Source organism: Myxocyprinus asiaticus, chromosome 17 (genome assembly GCF_019703515.2).
Source record: "Myxocyprinus asiaticus isolate MX2 ecotype Aquarium Trade chromosome 17, UBuf_Myxa_2, whole genome shotgun sequence".
Taxonomy (NCBI): domain Eukaryota; kingdom Metazoa; phylum Chordata; class Actinopteri; order Cypriniformes; family Catostomidae; genus Myxocyprinus; species Myxocyprinus asiaticus.
The window spans coordinates 32491132-32510327 of NC_059360.1; the positions used below are offsets into that span (position 1 = coordinate 32491132).

The following is a 19196-nucleotide window of genomic DNA, read 5'->3' on the forward strand; positions in this document are numbered from 1 at the left end:
CACCATTCACTTGCATTGAATTAACTTATAGAGCTGAAATATTCTTCTAAAATCTTTGTTTGCATTCTGCAGATGAAAGAAAGTCATACACATCTGGGATGGCATGAGGGCGAGTAAATGATGAGCACCACCAACCAAATAAATTGCCATGGGTTTAATGAACTGTTCCGTAATTTATGCAATTTACCTGTACTTTTGATACTTTAGTACATTTCATATCAGTTACTTTAATACTTTTACTTCTAAGTCGTTTTCTCATGAGCTACTTTAACTTTTACTTGAGTCAATTTCCATGAAGTTATATTTACTTTTACTGAAGTATGACAAATGGATACTTTATACAACACTGGTCACACTTCACCAGTGGCAATGAATGCCATATGAAACATAACAACCTAAGGTATATTAATTTAATTGTGGGGTCTGACGTATTAGTAGACTCTCAAACATTATATGCAGTGTGTTTCTTTCCTTGATTAAGATTTGCGAAACATTCCTTTTGTATTTTACAACAGTAAAAATAAACAGATCAAGTACTACAGCTGTCATCTGTCACCTTAAGTACAAGATTTCATGCTTACTGTTAGTGGCACCTGGTGACCGCGGCTGGTACCATATGCTAATTGTTAGCTAGCAAGAAAAAAAAATTTGGAGAGAAAAAAAATAATTTTTGGAGAGAGAGAAAAAAAAAAGTTTTTTTTGTTTTTTTTGAGAATTTGTTTTTTTTTTGTTGTTGTTTTTTTTTGTAGGACATAGGCTCAGAAAGGCACAAAGACACCTAAAAAAAAATTCACATAGTGAAAAAAAACTTTTAACAGTGCGGTTCAGGGCTTCCGTAGATTCTCACTTGAAGGAATAGTTCACCCAAAAATGAAAATTTGCTGATAATTTACTCACCCTCAGGCCATCCAAGATGTATCTGAGTTTCTTCATCAAAACAGAATTTAAGACTTTTAGGATTTCATTTCAGGCCTCCTCCTTTAAACAATGCAAGTGAATGTACTCCATTTTTTGATGGTCCAAAATGCATATTTAGGGTGCATCAAAATAATCCACATGACTCCAGTCGACAAATACATTTCTTCTGAACGCAAACGATTATTTTGAGAAACAAAACAATACTTGTATACTTTTTAACTACAAATGTTCGCTTCCGTACATTTCTGTGACGTGCGCTCATGAGAGGGATGATGTAAGCTCGTTGGTAAGGTCACGCGTCACGTGGAGGAGGAGTCAGGAAGCGCGTCATTGTTTTTTTTTATTTTTTTTATTTGGAAATAATTTTTTATTTTATTTTAGATTATTTTGAAATTGTTTTGGACTGTTTTGGTTTGTGAACGCTTCTTGGTTTGTGCTCTGTGCAAGTTTCTCTTGTAAACAATGACGCGCTTCCTGACTCCTCCTCCACATGACGCGTGACCTTACCAACGAGCTTACGTCATCCCTCTCATGAGCGTGCGTCACAGAGATGTATGGAAGCGAACATTTATTTAGAAGAACTTTATTTGTCGACTGGAGTCGTGTGGATTATTTTGATGCACCCTAAATATGCATTTTGGACTGTCAAAAAATGGAGTACATTCACTTGCATTGTTTAGAGGAGGAGGCCTGAAATGAAATCCTAAAAGTCTTAAATTCTGTTTTGATGAAGAAAGAAACTCAGATACATCTTGGATGGCCTGAGGGTGAGTAAATTATCAGCAAATGTTTATTTTTGGGTGAACTATTCCTTTAAATGGCAGACACTGATTTGAGCAATTGTGTGTGTGCTCCTTTTTTCTGTGACTCAGGAAACAGTCATTTTAGACCACTGATACAGTAAGAGGGGTATTGATGCTGAGTGTTACATTACTGCTGTCTGAAGGCTGTTACTGCTGTCTGAATAGATCTTACAGGCAAACACACACACACACACATATGTATGTATAAGAGGTATGTATGTATGTATGTGAAGAGCGTGTGAGGTCAGCGTTGCATAAGGACTTTTTATCCTCTTATTCAGCTGTATAAAGCACCACAATCTATGTGTGATGAATGATACCGTGTTTTTCTGCCATGCATCATATAAAATGAATTATACGAACGTTATCTAAAATTCTGATTTAAAATAAATGCATATCTCAATTATTTAGTTTTATTAATTATTATTAATGCTTTTGCAATAATAATATACAACATTTTAAAAAATACAATAATTTTGAAAATGAGTACAAAAGTAAACTGTCAAATGTTATATGTGTAATACAAATTACAATTTATTCATATCTAAAAAAAGATATTAATTTAAGATTAGTTAAAATATAAAAGTTATACAGTTTGTGTAAGATAATAATCAATGCAATTAGTGTGATTGTTAAATATTACACACAAGCTACTTTCTCTGCATCTGTTTTTCTTCCTCTTTACAACTTGGCTGTTTTTATCCATGATGTTGACAGGGTGTAGACTAACTTTTTTGTGACCTTACAGTGTCTTTTCCCCCCTCGTCACGTGCATTTTAGCCTTCAGTTTTATCCTCCACTGGGTTCCGAAAAGCAAGATATTTTTTTAACCATCAAAAAACTTGACAAAGAAACTACAGATTGAATGCCATCCCTCTCCACAGTAGCTCAAGGCGGGCTCCATGTCTGAGAATCCATCATTCAGTACTCCCTCATCCTCCTCTTTCTTCACCTCCTCTTCCTTCTCTTTCTCTACTTCTTTTCCTTTCCTTGCAGGAGCATCTGTTTTCCGTTTGATATCTTCTCTCATTCCCTCGCTCACGTGCGTGGTCGTTTCTTCCCCGCTTCTCTCCGTGAGTTTCATGTGAGACGCACTGGGTGCTTTCTTACACAGGCGAGTTTTCAGGACTTTCTCGCCCTCACAAGCGTTCTTGCGTTTCTTCAGTTTGCTTACCACCTGTTTCCAATACTGAGAGGACTGAGTGCTATACACGGTGCATTCCTGAGGTTTTCCAGCAAACTGACATGTGTAGGGAAGTTTGAGCCCCTCTTCCCCAGGGGCAGAGCAGCTCACCTGGAGCAGAATGTTGGCTCCTCTCTCCAATGTCTCCCAGGTGCAGCGATGCCCACCCTTAGTGCTCAGCTGACCTGATCCCAGTGAGGCTTTGTCTGGCGTACTATCTGACCCAGTCACTGCATCTGAATGCTGCTTGGACTTCTTTTTTGCCTCTGAAAATGACAGGAGGAGGGAGAGGAGGGAAAAGATGAAGAACAGACTCCGCCCTCGCATGGCTGTATGGATGAGAGTTATAGGAAGAAAGAAATCCCTGGTTCAGGGTATACACAGGATCCTCAGTACAAAGAAGAGACACAAAAACCTGCAGAGATGGAGAGGAAAACACGTTAATGCATGAGGTAGATGTCTGGAGCTTTAATATTTGACATAGAAGTAAACATAATGTCCCAAATGATGTGAAATGTATTCCTCATTCATCCCCCCCCCCCAGCAAACAACAGTCTATAAGCGATAAACGTGACATCACAGCAGTGTGTTTGCATTAAAAACCAACCTCTTCTGGCTGTGGTGTGTGTTCAAGTGAATGTGTGTGCATTCATCCATTTATCAGGACAAATGCCTGATGATATGCACCATAATCAAATCCCACACTGTTCGACCCTCCTTAACAACTGTAATAGGCAGAAACAAACATTCCCCTCCATTTGTACCACTTATCCACCTGTTTTCACAAAACCGACCTCTAAAGTGTAATATTTCGCATTTCTCCCAGTGAATTTTACTTACCAAGTCGAGTGTTCCTTCAGGACTGCGAGGAAGAAAAGTTTGCAGAGAAGGATAAGAAAAGAGGGGGGAGAAATAAAGGATAGAATCGAGGGATAAAGAAAGGGGGAGGGGGGCATCAATAGGGTATCCAAAACCTCCCAGAATCTGGTCCCTCCCTCCTTGTCTAATGACAAATGGACACCCCTCAACCCATCCCTTCCCTTCACTCTTTTGTCTTCTCCCACTCTCTCTTCTCTCACTTCCTTCTATCCGAAGGACTCTGTGTCCTGGGTAAACAGAGAAACTAAAGTGTCATTTTTGTGTTGTTGTTTACAAACATAAAACAAATAACAAATAATTGGAACACTTTCAAAGGAGAAAGATTTTGAAAGTCTGTTAATTACTATAATGTTAAAAAAAACATCAAACAACATTATCTTATCTTTGTACTTGTTTTTTTTTTATTTTTCATTTATTCCCTCTCTCTTGGTATGAGTGAGCGCCCCGAAATTCCCAGAGAATGCCTTTTTATTTTTTCATTTAGTTTAAAAAAACACCTCTGGAGACTTTTTTGTGTGCACACACATTTGTGTTATTTGTCTAGGCTTACGTATATATGGCAAAACGCTCTCTAATCCTGCATCCTAAACCATCCCTTTAGCCGGGTCATGCTCTGCGGTTTCTGCTCTGTTCATGCAAATTCTTGATCAAATCAGTTTTGTCTCCATACCAACTGAACCCCAACTGTTGACCCACAGCAGACACTGGTAAGTCATACGAGCCTCACAAGCAGTTTGGATTCATTCCAAACTCTAAATGTGTGAGGAGCTTTTGGGAATTACATGTTGTACTCTGAGGCAATGTGCTGGACACGAGCAGTTAAGTGCACCAAATTGTGTCTTGAGGAAAAATTATGAGTATTAAGTGGAGGCTGCTGCAGTTCACTGAATCAAAGATAAGCAAAAGCTTAAACCTGCTTAAATCTTCTTTTGATTTTAAGGGCTGAATAGACATGTAGTGCACCAGCTTTGCTGAAGTTATGGGCTAAATTTAGTTAAATTACATAAAATAAAATAAAAATATTAAATGTCTAAGTACATAAGCATTTTTATGAAGTATGCATAAGTAGCCTTCTCATGGTCAAGTGACTCATGAATGCCATTGAGAAGAAAACAACGTTTTGGGTATGAAACACGGCCCTGAAATACTCTGCATAGTTCATATTGAAGTTTAATAAAATGGTTTGAATTGTGCATGGTAAGAATATGGGGCGTGTGTGAGGGCTTCTGAGCTTAAAGAATTTGTTCTTGTTAAGAGTCTGGAAGCATGCCACTCATGGGTTTTTGGATTTTTGAGCAGCCTGTCATGATCATAGGAGCAACATCTCCCTCTGCTGGTGGTGGTGATGTCCTCTGTAAAGGTGAATTCAGGTAAATTTGGCCACTTTTTGATAATGAGATAAAAAGTAAACATATTTTAATAAATTCACCCTATATTTGTGTGCATGTGTGTTTATTTAGCTAGAGTTTGGGAATAAAATTGTCAGCAGAAGTGAGCCAAAAAAAAAAAAAACTCCCTGACGTACTCAAGCAGAACAACACATGACAGAGATGGCTGAATAACAATGTTTACAATTACATTTTACTTTAATTCATTTAGCAGACACTTTTATCCAAAGCAACTTACAAATGAGGAGTAAAAGCGATTCATCCTAAGGTGACGGTAATAAGAGAAGTGCTGTAATACAAAGTTGCAGAATGCTTTGAAAAGCACAAGTAGAGAGGAAGGTGAGAGACAGTGTGAACAAGAATGAATTTAGAATTTATTTATTTTTAGTTGAGAAGAAGAGGATTAGTGGGATTGAGTCAAGTGCTTGCAAAAGAGATGCGTCTTTAGATGTTTGAAGGTGGCTAGAGAATCAGCTGCTCATGTGGGGTTTGGAAGGTCATTCCACCAGCGAGGAACGGATGAAGTGAAGGTCCGGGAAAGTGATTTTTGTGTCTCTGTGAAATGGTACCTTGAGGCGCCGCTCACCCGCTGATCTTAAGCTTCTGGAGGGCTTAAGACTTGAAGTAGTGAGTGTAGATAGGGAGGTGCGTGGCCAGTGGTTGTTCTGTAGGCAAGCATCAATGCCTTGAATTTGATGCAAGCTACCATTGGCAACCAGTGCAGTTTGATGAAAAGAGACGTGACATGCGCTTTTGGGCTTGTTAAAGACCAATTGTGCTGCTGCGTTCTGGATCAGTTGCAGAGGTTTGACTGTGCATGCAGGAAGTCCTGCCAGAAAAGCATTACAGTAGTCTAGTCTAGATACAACAAGGGCCTGGACAAGGATTCGTGTAGCATGCTCAGATAGGAAGATCTTCCTAATGTTATTGGCTCAAATCTGCATGATTGGGCTGTTCTTGCAATGTGGTCTGTGAAGTTCAACGGATCGTCAAATATAACTCAGAGATTTCTGGCTGTCCTGGTTGGTGTAATTGTTGATGGGTCTAGTTGAATGGAAAACTTATGATGAACTGCTGGGCTAGCTGTAAAAATGAGAAGATCGGTTTTTGCTGGGTTGAGTTGGAGTTTGTGTTCTTTCATCCAACACAAAATGTCCGCCAGGCAGGCTGAGATCCGTGCAGCAATTATAAGATAGTCAGGCTGGAACGAGAGGTAGAGTTGCATGTCATCAGCATAGCAATGATGGGAAAAGCCATGTGCCTTAATGACAGATCCGAGTGATGTTATGTAAATGGAGAAGAGAAGGGGCCCAAGCACTGAACCCTGAGATACCCCAGTGGTTAGTCGGTGAGACTTGGACACAGCTCCCCTTCAAGACACCTTGAAGGTTCTACCTGTGAGGTAAGACTCAAACCAGCAGAATGTGTTTCCTGTGATGCCAATTGCTGTGAGTTGAAAGGAGAGTAATGTGAGTGGATAAAAAACAAGAGTTTTTGGGCACTTTGCTGTATATCAATTATGGGACAAAAGTGTGAATGTGTGAAGAGTGAAGATGACTGAACAAAATCAAAGATTTGAATGTTTTGTTCAAACGTTTGAAAATGAAGTGAGAACAGACTCTAGTGCTGGGGTTCTCAACAGGGGCGGTACCCCCATGGGGTGTTCAAAGGATGCTATGGGAGCTGAGAGCAAATTAGTAGAGAGAGGGGCATTAGGTTACAGTGGGGGGGTGTTTTCCAGTCATAATAATCAAATCTCTCTTCAAGATCCTCTTTGCATTAAAACATTTATCTAGACTTGGAGTATATCAGTTGGTTCTCAATTATACGGGTTTGTACGCATTTGTTCTGCGGTTCATCTGATTTTGAAGTCTAGTGATGCATCTGAAGTGTCTGGTTTAGCAGCGTCAAATACACAGGTGGAGGCACAACCTCGGCTAATGCACCTGTATGGCTCTGTAGATGGATACGGCTCAATGGAAAGCAGCGCGAGCACAAAGCTCTTAAACCTCGAGCTCTTAAACTCGCAGCTTTGCGAGAATCAGTGAGAAGCACGACATGAGAAGTGGAAACCATTTGAATTCAGCACAGAATTCTACAACAACACCCTTGAATTTACTATAGTAACACTAACTGTACTTTAGGCAGAAATAGATTGATCATAAATATCACTACTTCAGCTCTATTAAATTTGTCATAGGCTACATTAGGGGAGTGAGGGAATATAATACATTTTTGTTACAACTTGAAATATTTATATTTTGTATTTATTGCTGGGGTAAGGGAATGAAGTAGGGAGGCGTTCATCAAAAAAAGGTTGAGAACCACTGCTGTAGTGTGATAAAATTGCTCGCTTGTGACGTTGCTTCAAGTTTCATTTTTCATTTGAAGAATGAAATGGCTAAAAAAAAATTAACCACATTCCCATTAGTTTTAACCATAATGAGTACTGTCATTGTTTTCAATGATGTGCAATAAAGAGTTGGGGTACTCTAGTTCGGACTTGAGTCCGAGTCACAAGTCCAATTTTAATGGACTTGGACTTGTCACGGACTCGGATGCATTTTTACTCTGACTTGACTCGGACCTGAGCCTTTGGGACTCTGGGTTTTTTTCAGATTCCAGGCGAGTCCATGGCATTTGATTTGTGATGCAATGAACAAAATAAATATATAAAAATAACGAAATAGAAATAAATGGACACACTGTCTGCAAGCAGTTGTAGCATCCCCTGATGTCGTAGACGTAGCAAGAGTTTGTTTCACCGTGTTGAGCAAACACACCTGCAGAGTGGCACACTCAGTCAACCAATACGCTTGAATGTTACTTATGAGACTGCTGTATAACATTGATTACTGAGGTGGCTGGGCATGACGAACACATAAAGACAGGTATGTAGCCAATGTACTAGAAACTACACTGCAGTTTCGCACGACACGGGACCTGACAACTGGTAAAATCGCACGCGGCGTTTGTGCAGCCAAGACGGTGCTCGCATTGCGGTTTCATCGTGGTTAAAAACTTCATTAAGTCACCCACATCATGTCTCTCACAGTTTCCTAAAACAACATATACAAATTAAAAATCAGAAAAATATTATTAATATTGGATATTAAGTCTTTTTAGGCGCAATGTATCCACACATGTAGGCATCTGTAGTCTCTTGTGGTCCACGCAGTGTTGTCAACTTAAACTTTTTAACTTAAAGGAGACTGCAACTCTGAAAAACAGATAAACAGCACCTATTTATTGTTTTTCTATTTTAAAAGCATTGGTGTGCTGCTTAAAATATGTTCTTTTAAAAAAAAAAAATTTCCACAATAAAAAGCACAGTGAAATATGAATTTATTTTGGGCAGCAAAATGTTTTGTTTATAATTTAATTATAGATTGGGTGACCAGACCTTCCTGTTTATTACACAGGACAGTCCCGGTTTTTGGTAGGGTCACTGATTTTTTTCTTCTTAAATTAAATCTCCTCTTTGTCCTTGTCGCTATTGTCTCTGGTATTGTTTGCAGAGAAGAAAATCCATTTTGTTGCGTCGCACGTTGATTTGACGATACATTCATTCTATTCTTCAGCAAATCAGCTGAAATGTGTCTGGTTACCATGGCAATGACGCTCTATGTTGTAGACATAATCAGTAATCAATGTCTATCACGCGCTCTATGTTGTCCTGTCAGTCAGCGCAAATGCCCAAAATAATGTAAAAATGCATTTTCAACGAGCTGAAAGAAGCCGACCCATGTCTTCGCGCAACACGTGAAAATGTAAGCGGGATGTTTTCTGAATGTTCATTTTCCCCACGAGCACGGAGGTCAGTCAGACAAAGTGTCACATTCAGACAGCTACACTGCACTATTTACAGAGTACAAGCACTTACATTACACTACACTACATTACACTACATTACACTTAAGTAATATTCCTAGTTCAATACAAGTTAAGCTCAGTCGACATCATTTGTGGCATAATGTTGATTACCACAAAAATACCTTTTCTTTAAAAAGATAAATAAATCACAGATCTGGGTTACAGTGAGGCACTTAAAATGGAAGTGAATGTAGCCAATTTTTTACGTTAAAATATACTCACTGTTTCAAAAGTATAGCCACTAGACATGAACAATATGAGTGTTAACATTTTAGTGTGATTAAAATCACTTACTAACCTTTTTTATATAAAGTTATATCCAGTTTGACAACTTTTTTACCATGACGATGTAATGTCAACAAACCCTAAAACGACTGTAAAAATGACAATTTAAACAACTTTACAGCTCAAATAATACATGAGTTTTAACAGAAGAATTAATGCAAGTGCTTTTATAAAATTAGCTTCACATTTCTTTGTTTAAACCCTCCAAAAATTGGCCACATTCACTTTCTTTCCTCCATTCACTTCCATTGTAAGTGTCTCACTGTAAACTTGATTTTTGCTTTTTTTAAAAAAACAATTTTAAGAAAAGGAGGGACGAGTCAGTTATTTTATTTTATTTTATTTTATTTTATTTTATTTTTTATTTTTTTTGTGATAATCAATATTATGCCACAAATGCTGTTGATTGAGCTTAACTTGTATTGAACCCGGAATATGTTGAGATGTGGGGATTGTATTTTTAATTTTAGGTTCCAATGTTGTGAATTTTGTGTTAAAATGTGTACCTGACATGACAAGTCTACTCATAATTACACATGCAATATGAAATTATATGGATAGAATAGGCTACGTGGAATTTGTAAATTAAAAAAAGCTTAAATGTGGTTAAATAGTGAAAAACTAAATATAAAATAAAAATTTTCACAAACTATATATTGCAGAAGTTTGTATACCCCTTTTGTTTCAGGCTTATATACGTTTTCATACCCCTTCCAGAATGTATGCAAATATAAGAGATAAAAGATTATATATTTTATGTAGTACTGCCCTTCAAAAACTACATTACACAAAATGTACTGTACTGAAATGTTCAAAAGTTTGCATCCCCTTTGTTCTTGGTTCTTGTGTTGCCTTCTTGAGCATCAGTGAATGTTTGCACCTTTTGTAATAGTTGTGTATGTGTCCATCAATTGTCCTAAGTGTCAAAAGCTGGATGCCTATATCGTTTAGCCACTGTTGGGAAGAACTCAAATGCGCAGAAATGCTGGGAAACCAAAGAATGTACAGTATTTTTCTTAAGAAAAGTGGGCAGCTTCACAGCTCAGGACAAAGCAGGGACTCATAAACAATACACAAACTGTCATTAATCATAGAGAAAGCAACACACCATATTAAAGTGTTTGTTCTCGTGCCAGTAGCTCTAAAGCTCACCTGCAGTCAGTCTCATGAACGCGCACAGGAGATCAACAGTCGGTGAAGAGTTTCCCTTAATAATACATCAGATTTCGGTTTGTTTCTCACCAAACCTTATTGTATTCCTTCAGAACAAGACATGAGTCGCATACAATAATTTATTAGACTTCGGAATTATATTTTTGTGTCCTTTTGAAGCTTGAAGAAGTGGTCACCATAAACTGCCATTGTGTGACATCACTGAGCACAATTTCTTTCCCCACAATTTCTCCCTTTGTGTTAAGAAAAAGAAATAAAATCATATGGAGTTATAAAAACACAGTGGTGAGTAAACAATTACTGAATTTTCATTTTTGGGTGAACTAATACTTTTAGAACCAAGGAAATGTAAACTTTAGAACAGGATAATTTGTTTAAATTCAGTTACTATTTTTGTCTTGTGGAATATATGAGAGTATCTGTTGTCAAATAGCTTCTTCAAGGTAGGACTAAAGAAATTTTTATGATACCTCTTATTTTTTTTAAACGATAACACACGGACGCATCAGGGTTTTAGGTGCCCAAGCAGTGCGTAGAACTGCCCCACGGTTTCCACTAATTAACAATCCGTGTTAAATGGCCCTAATATTAGCAGTGGACTTTAACAGTGTTTTCGGATGTAACATTTGCAGTCAAGTCGTGAGATGTAACTTCTCAGCGAGTGCTAATTACTATTGTGTTGACTCAGTATTTTCCCAAATCAGTCTGCAGATAGAGACAAAAAAGAAATCTCAGTATATATTATTTCTTTAGATAGGGATAATTTTAGATAAAAGTAAACTAAATTGAAAGGACAAATTGAAAATGAAGTAGAAATAAAAAAACAAAATTAAAATTCGAAACAAAAATAACTCTGGTTTTAATGACTAACGCAGCTTTCACTTTCTTTAGTCTGTTGAGAAAAATCAACAAATAACTGAAATCTCAGCAGAATGCATTAAGAAGTGTGTTGAAGGACAGTTTTGTCATCATACACCTAAAGCATATGCTTTCTTTCTGAAACCACTTTGAAGTTTGTTCAGCAGGAAACTAGTCATAAAATATAGAGGTGTTTTTGTAACATTTATATTGACAATTGTGTTTTCTTAGCTGTGAAAGTTAAAATAAGCTTCAAATATTGATGTTGAGTTTACAGTTACAATTTGAATTCAGATTCATGAACAGATTCATTCAGACTCGGCCTGTTATGGACTCGGTCCTGAGTCTGACTCTGCCCCTTTTGGACTTTGACTCGACTCGGACTCGATTGTTTAAAGACTCGGACTTGACTCAGACTTGATTAAGGTGGACTCGAACCCAACACTAGTGCAATGTTTACTTAACTGTTAAGATCTCAAAACATATTTTTTGTGGAAATATTGTGTTGGACTTACAGTTTTCAACTGTAAGTGCTACTATACATATCAGTAAAGATGTTTCTTCTATTAAATTGTACTTGTTTAACAAAACCAGAGTAAATTGTTTTTACATATGTTGTCACTATGTCATTAGTATGTTTTAATCACCGGCATACCTAAAAAACATTTTATCAATGGACAAAAAGTACTCTTTTCATCAGAGTACACACTCTATTCGTCCGCAGCTAATAATCCCCCTTTAGATAGCAGGTTTAAGATTAGCACATATGCAAGTGTGCATATGTTTGTGTTCGATATTACTGAATATGTTACCACACTGTAAAAATATTTTGTCACGTAACCTACAAAAATGTTCCATGTGGTTTTATTAAGTCAGAAACTTTTTGACCGATTCAACAACACTACTACATTTCACTACTACAGTGAAAGTTATTTTTAAGAGTCCTATTAACAACTGCACGTTTTCTCTTTTTAGAGTGCAGGAGGATAAGGAGTTGTCACAAGTGCTTATCATATATAACACTGAAAATATAATTGCCTATGTTAATAGCTGCCTGCATTACGATAAAAAATTGTTAAATGTGTTTTGATGTGTTAACACAACAGCTGAATTCATGCAGTCGTTAAGAGGTCAAAATACTGGGCGTGAGATGAGTTGAGAGCTCCCAACACCTGTCAACAGACACATCATCCAAAGTTGCAATTCAGCCAATCCTTTTTCATATGAATGACATTCAGACACTTTACTCCTCTCTCATGTAATGCCGAAGTCCTTGCTTCTCTCATTTTCCCCCAACAACTGATGATATGTGAGATAATCGTCTTCAGCGAGATGCTGATGACACTACATGGGTCCTTGATGAGGAATGTCGTTTCTTCAACACCCAGTCTAAGTTTATCTGACGAGCGTTTGTGCAATCAGCGAGCACAGCAGCCATTCAGCCCCATCGACTGTGATTACCGAGCTGGTGAGATGCACCCTGTGTCGACCTTGCGGGCCACTAATGATGGGGAGAATCTAATTGTGAATCAGACGGAGGTCGAACCACTCTGGACAGCTGCAGGCCCATCAAACGGGTTCTGAATTCATGAAATTCAGATTTGTTCATCTATCCTATGCTATGTAAATAGAAAAGAAAAGAAAAAACAATCACCCTATGAATGTGGTCACCATGACAACATCCTACTTATTAGCACTTCACCTGAAAGTGAGAGATGGAGATTTGTGGAGTCAGGGAAGGCACTTTCGTCCATTACCTAGTCAGGATACGATGTGGAGTATTGTTTTTTTGTGGAGCAGTCTGCAGGCTCACCTTTTCCACCCCAAAGAGAGGTTCAGCATCTCTGGCTGGTGCTGTCACGTGCCTCTGCTGACCTCTCATGGATCTCTAATTGATTTCTTTGTTGACTGCCTGTTTGGAATTCTTGGAGCAGATGTTTGATATACTTCTGTGAAGTAGATGGTTAGGTTATGCTAGAATTCAAATTATGGAATGTTTTTAGATGTTTTGTGTGGCCTAATTTTAGGTTTACTTACCTAAATAAAAATAAATAAATAAAAACTCCTGAGAATAAAAAACAGCTCCTGCCAACTTTGAATATACAAATTCCACATCTCCGTGTGTGGATACGTGTTTGCTTTTAATGAACATAAAGGAAGGAGCCTGGGTAGCTCAGCAAGTAAAGAAGTTGTCTACCACACCTGGAGTCGCAAGTTCGAATCCAGGATGTGCTGAGTGACTCCAGTCAGGCTTCCTAAGCAACCAATTGGCCCGGTTGCTAAGGTGGGTAGAGTCACGTTGGGTTAACCTCCTTGTGGTCGCTATAATCTGGTTCTCGCTCTTGGTGGGGCACGTGGCAAGTTGTGCGTGGATGCCACAGAGAATAGCATGAAGCCTCCACATGCACTAGGTCTCCACAGTAGCACGCTCAACAAGCCACGTGATAAGATGCGTGGATTGACAGTCTCAGACACAATGGCAGCTGAGATTCGTCCTCCACCACCCGGACTGAGGTGAGTCACTACGCCACCACGAGGACTTAGAGCACATTGAGAATTGGGCATACCAAATCGGGGAGAAAAATCCCCCCTCCCCCCAAAAAAAAATTAACAAAGGAAATCAATTGTTTTGTGCTGCACTATGATTCTATATATAACATTTGGTGATGAAACTCTCAAGGGCAAATAGCCTTATTATTTTTTTTTCATCTCACATTCTTCACTGCTGTCATTGTGTGAAAATGTGTAATTTCAGCCTAATGCAAAAGAAAGAATGTGTAACAAACAGATAAATACAAAATGTTAAAAATGCAGACTTATTAGGGGCCTGGGTAGCTCAGCGAGTATTAACGCTGACTACCACCCCTGGAGTCGCAAGTTCGAATCCAGGGCGTGCTGAGTGACTCCAGCCAGGTCTCCTAAGCAACCAAATTGGCCCAGTTGCTAGGGAGGGTAGAGTCACATGGGGTAACCTCCTCGTGGTCACTATAATGTGTGGTTCTCGTTCTCGGTGGGGTACATGGCGAGTTGTGCGTGGATGCCGTAGAGAATATCGTGGGCCTCCATGCGCTACGTCTCTGCAGTAACGCGCTCAACATGCCACGTGATAAGATGCGTGGATTGACGGTCTCAGACGCAAAGGCAACTAAGATTCGTTCTCCGCCACCCGGATTGAGGCAAGTCATGACGCCACCACGAGGACATAGAGTGCATTGGGCATTCCAAATTGGGGGAGAAAATTAAAAAATTTAAAAAAACAACTGACTTATTGAGTTCACAACCCACTCTGAAAGCAGACTGGGTCATTCTCACAGTGCATCTCCATGGACTTCTTTGATTGTTCTGGTCCTCATTCTGACTCGGAGGTAAACAAGTTAATTTATCACTTGTGCAAAAAACATTTTATTTCCTAGCTTAGTTCTTCAGTTTTCTAAAAACTAACAGATTTTACTTCGTCTCCGTCCCTTGTCTCAATCTTGGGATCTTCAGGGTCAACAATTAATAGAAAAGACAAGCAAGTCTAGTTTAAATGGCACAATACCCTGAGAGATGGACATAGCTAAAACCTCACTTCTAATTTGACATGAAACTTTGTGTAAGGTCCTGCTTCATCTTTCCTATTGATTTGTAGGGTAACACTTTATATTAACTTTCCATAATTAGCCATTAACACTTTAACAAATTCGAGGAATGAGGAAGCGGGAGACGGCAAATCCAACTCAAAGGTAAATTTATTAATAACACAAAACACATTCGCATAACAACTTAACGGTAAAGCTCCACATAGGAATGCGCAAACGCTCTGGGAATGGCAGCGGCCAACACACACGACTTGTCAGCTGGGTTCTCTCTCACTCTGAGTTCTGACTCCTTTTTATTCCCCCGTCTCTTACTGCTTTTAAAACACTTCTAACTTTGACGCTGACTACCACCCCTGGAGTCACGAGTTCGAATCCAGGGTGTGCTGAGTGACTCCAGCCAGGTCTCCTAAGTAACCAAATTGGCCTGGTTGCTAGGGAGGGTAAAGTCACATGGGGTAACCTCCTTGTGGTCACAATTAGTGGTTCTCGCTCTCAGTGGGGCACGTGGTAAGTTGTGCTGGTAAGTTGTGCATGGATCGTGGAGAGTAGCATGAGCCTCCACATGCTGGGGGTCTCCGCGGTGTCATGCACAATGAGCTGCGTTGAGCTACGTTATCCCCCCCCCCCCCCCATGCAAAAATTATCTATACTCTACAAACAGACATCATTCTACATAATTCACATAATATGTTCACAAAGAAGGGACTTGGTGTTTTCAGTGACTGATGGGTAAGCATTTTGCAGTGAGTGCCAAATTCTGTAGCTTATTTGAGCTGTTGAAAAACTTAGCTGTCATTGGTCTTTTAAATGTGAGATCAATATTGGGAGTAATTATTGACTGTCTCAGTTTCAAGAATTGATCTGCCTCCAGACACTCACCTCTCACACCATAGAAAGGTCAATTTAAACATAATCAAACACAAACCTTTTACTGGGAGATATGAAGAACAACATTCATGGTTATAATAGATAAGCCTTGTGTTTTCAATATGCATGCTAGACTGATTTTTTTCCATTATGAAATTACTTTTTCTCATCTAGCTCTGTTTATAAAACTACATGCATAAAAATACCTCACTGATATATTGACTAGAATGGCTACTCATCAGCTGATTGTTAGGAACCTTGACAAGACTGAGCTCCTTTTCCTTCCAGCCAAAGCCTCCCCCACTGTTTCTCTAAACTTCTAGTGAAAATCACATGGTCATTGTCTCCAGGTGTGTGCAGAGTTCTCCTAGACCTAAACAATAAACTGACCTTCACTGACCATGTAGCAGGAGTTGTCCTGTCCTGCCCATTAAAGGAATATTCCAGGTTCAATATAAGTTAAAGGAATGTTCCAGGTTCAATACAAGTTAAGCTCAATCGACAGCATTTGTGGCATAGTGTTGAAAATCTGGGTTACAGTGAGGCACTTACAATGGAAGTGAAAGGTGGCCAATTTTTGAATGTTAAAATACTGATAAAATCACTTACAAACATTTTCTATGTAAAGTTATAGCCAATTTTACAACTGCGTTACCATGACAATGTAATGTCATCAAATCCTAAAACCCTAAAAATGACTGTAAAAATTACAATTTAAACAACTTTACAGCTCAAATAATACACAAGTTTTCAGAGAAGAATTAATGCAAGTGCTTTTATAATAGTATATACTTCACGTTTCTGTGTTCAAACACTCCAAAAACTGGCCACGTTCACTTTCATTGTCCCCATTCACTTTTATTATAAGTGCCTCACTGTAACCTCGATTTTTGCTTCTTTTTTTTTTTTTTTTTTTTTTAAGAAAAGGAGGAACAAGTCGAAATAAATTTTTGTGGTAATCAACATTATGCCACAAATGCTGTCGATTGAGTTTAACTTGTATTGAATCTGGAATATTCCTTTAATGTTTATAACAGGGGCCTTCATCCATTTTCAGGCCAAGGACCCCTTGGTGGGATAGAGCCGGGACCCCTGTTACATATTGTATAAAATTGAGTGTTGCGTTTTATGCCTATAAAACTGTATGGTAGGCTACCATATTATTGTATGTACATACTTATGATATTTACATTGCCATTGAAATAATCATTAAATGCTGCCCTGCTGAAAAGACCAGCTAAAACCAGCATAAGCTGGTTGGCTGGTTTTAGTTGGTCACCCAGCCTGGTCATCATGCTGGTCAGGCTGGTTTTAGAGGGGTTTTGAACACTTTTGTTTTTAGCTGGTCAGGCTGGTCTTAGCTGGTCAGAGTGGTCTTAGCATGTCCCCCAGCCTGACCAGCTAAAAAGTGTTCAAAACCCCTCTGAAACCAGCTAACTGACCAGCCTGGCTAGGCTGGGCAACTAGCTAAAACCAGCCAACCAGCTTAGGCTGGTTTTAGCTGGTTTTTTCAGCAGGATGTACAGCAGGCGTCTGCAACATTAAGTAACATTTTAATTTTCCTTGCCAAACCTCCTCCAAAAAGAAAGAAAAAGACAGACAGACAGAAAAATAGACAGACCCTGTCCATGCAGAATAAAACATTTTTTGTAAAGTTACTAAAATGGAGTCTTCATCTCATGTGAGTGGTCGATTTTATACACATGTTTCAAAATTACTGTTAATTTAATTGAGTAAAAATTTGTAATGAGGAAAACAATGACTGAGTGTGTAATAATAAGGACCGTGTATGCCAGTTTGATAATCTGTGATTATTACAAATGCCAATGGTGGATCAAACAATAATTTGCTGACCCCCTGCGGTACCACGGACCCCCTGTTGAAGACCCTAGTTCTTTAATAGAATTTTTTTTATAGCATTCCTACACCATGTAGTAGTACCCCTTAGCAACCTAATCAAATCTCGACTAGATTACTGCAATTACGTTCTACCCAGAGGTGGAAAGTAATGAATTACAACTACTCTCGTTACAGTACTTGAGTAAATTTTTCAAAATTTTCTTTAAGTATAAATAAATAATAGTACTTTTAGTTTTACTTGAGTTGATTAAAAATGAAGTATTCAACTTTGCTACAATTATTTTTCACCGCAATAACAAAGTAAAAAAAAAATACTTCTATTTCTGAATTTTTGGGAAGAAGAAAGTTATAAGCGCTAAATCTGTTTATAAACTAAAACACCCTGTGCGCAGCACGACGGAAGCCCGCAGGGCACAGCATCATGAGCACAGCAACAGCTTGCATAAACTGCCACCGGTGTCCTCTCATCTCTAGCTTCTCCATGACATTCTGCCCTGTCACTGTACAAGGACTGTAATACTGTGATTTTCTGCATATTTCATTTTATTCTGGAAAGGAGCCGTTCATTCAGGTACGAGGGAACCGTCTAAACACGTTTAACCACTGATCAACCTTCACTTGTTTTTAAGGTAGGCAATGTTTTAACTGTCAAACATTAACAAAAAAAAAAATAAATAAATAAATATCCCCGAAATTCAAAACATTTTTTTCCCCCGCTGTCCGGTTCCTCTCCCTTTCTATCAATCCGCATCAGTTCGGTATTGTACTCCTGTGTTAAATTTTGTTCCGTTCGGCCCTCTTGTTCAAAATAAACTGTCCTAGCAAGTAACACTCTCGCTCATGCTGCTGTACTGTACTTCCCTACCCTGTGCTGCTGTTTATCTATCTGAAACGTCTCACCCGCTAGAGGCCAAAAGTGCGCAAGGAATGGATGTTATATAAAGAAAGTACGAGAAATCACAAAACATAATGGAACCTAATGCTACAATTTATTAATAATAATATCTTAATATGTTAAATAACCATAATATTAATTCTTTATTATTACAACTGTAATACAATTATACATATATAGAATAACCACTTTTAGTGTTTGAATCAATCATATCTCTCACTAAACACTGTTTATTTTTGCCTTATTTTATTCAGTTGACATGTAGGAGTTGATATCAGTTTGCTTAATAATCTCATTCCATATCTGGATAATTGCTGCAATATCATAGAGGATAAATTTCCTCTATTATATTGCATTATATTAGTTTTGTACAGTATGTTAACTTAATAGCCAAAATACTTGGACAACGTGAATGAGAATAAACCTGAAAGAGGAATGTGTTTCAGTCACAATGCACATTATAGTTTAGAGACGATGTAGAGACATTTAGAATGTTACAAATTGCTATTTCTATTTAAATAAATGTTGTATACTTAAATCCTCTTGCAGCAATGCAGGTCTTTGGCATTTAGAAGCTACTAGTTTAGGACCTGTGAGGAGTTTGTTTCTCAAACTAGAGACTGTGATTTACTT

The 19196-nt window shown here is 38.3% G+C and overlaps 1 protein-coding gene across 2 annotated transcripts; it reads right to left on the minus strand.

Annotated features, from left to right (window-relative positions):
- Window positions 1–2120: 2120 nt before the first annotated feature.
- Window positions 2121–3856, minus strand: LOC127455560 (fibroblast growth factor-binding protein 1-like). Of its 2 annotated transcripts, none has more exons than XM_051723560.1 (2): window positions 3745–3856; window positions 2121–3319 (listed from the first exon to the last, which is right to left on the minus strand). In XM_051723560.1, the coding sequence occupies exon 2, from the start codon at window positions 3229–3231 to the stop codon at window positions 2548–2550; it is 684 nt and encodes a 227-aa protein (XP_051579520.1). In that variant the 5' UTR covers window positions 3232–3319; window positions 3745–3856; the 3' UTR covers window positions 2121–2547. The 2 variants fall into 2 exon arrangements, with proteins under 2 accessions (XP_051579520.1, XP_051579521.1); XM_051723561.1 differs by lacking the exon at window positions 3745–3856 and adding an exon at window positions 3512–3657.
- Between the last annotated feature and the right edge of the window lie 15340 nt (window positions 3857–19196).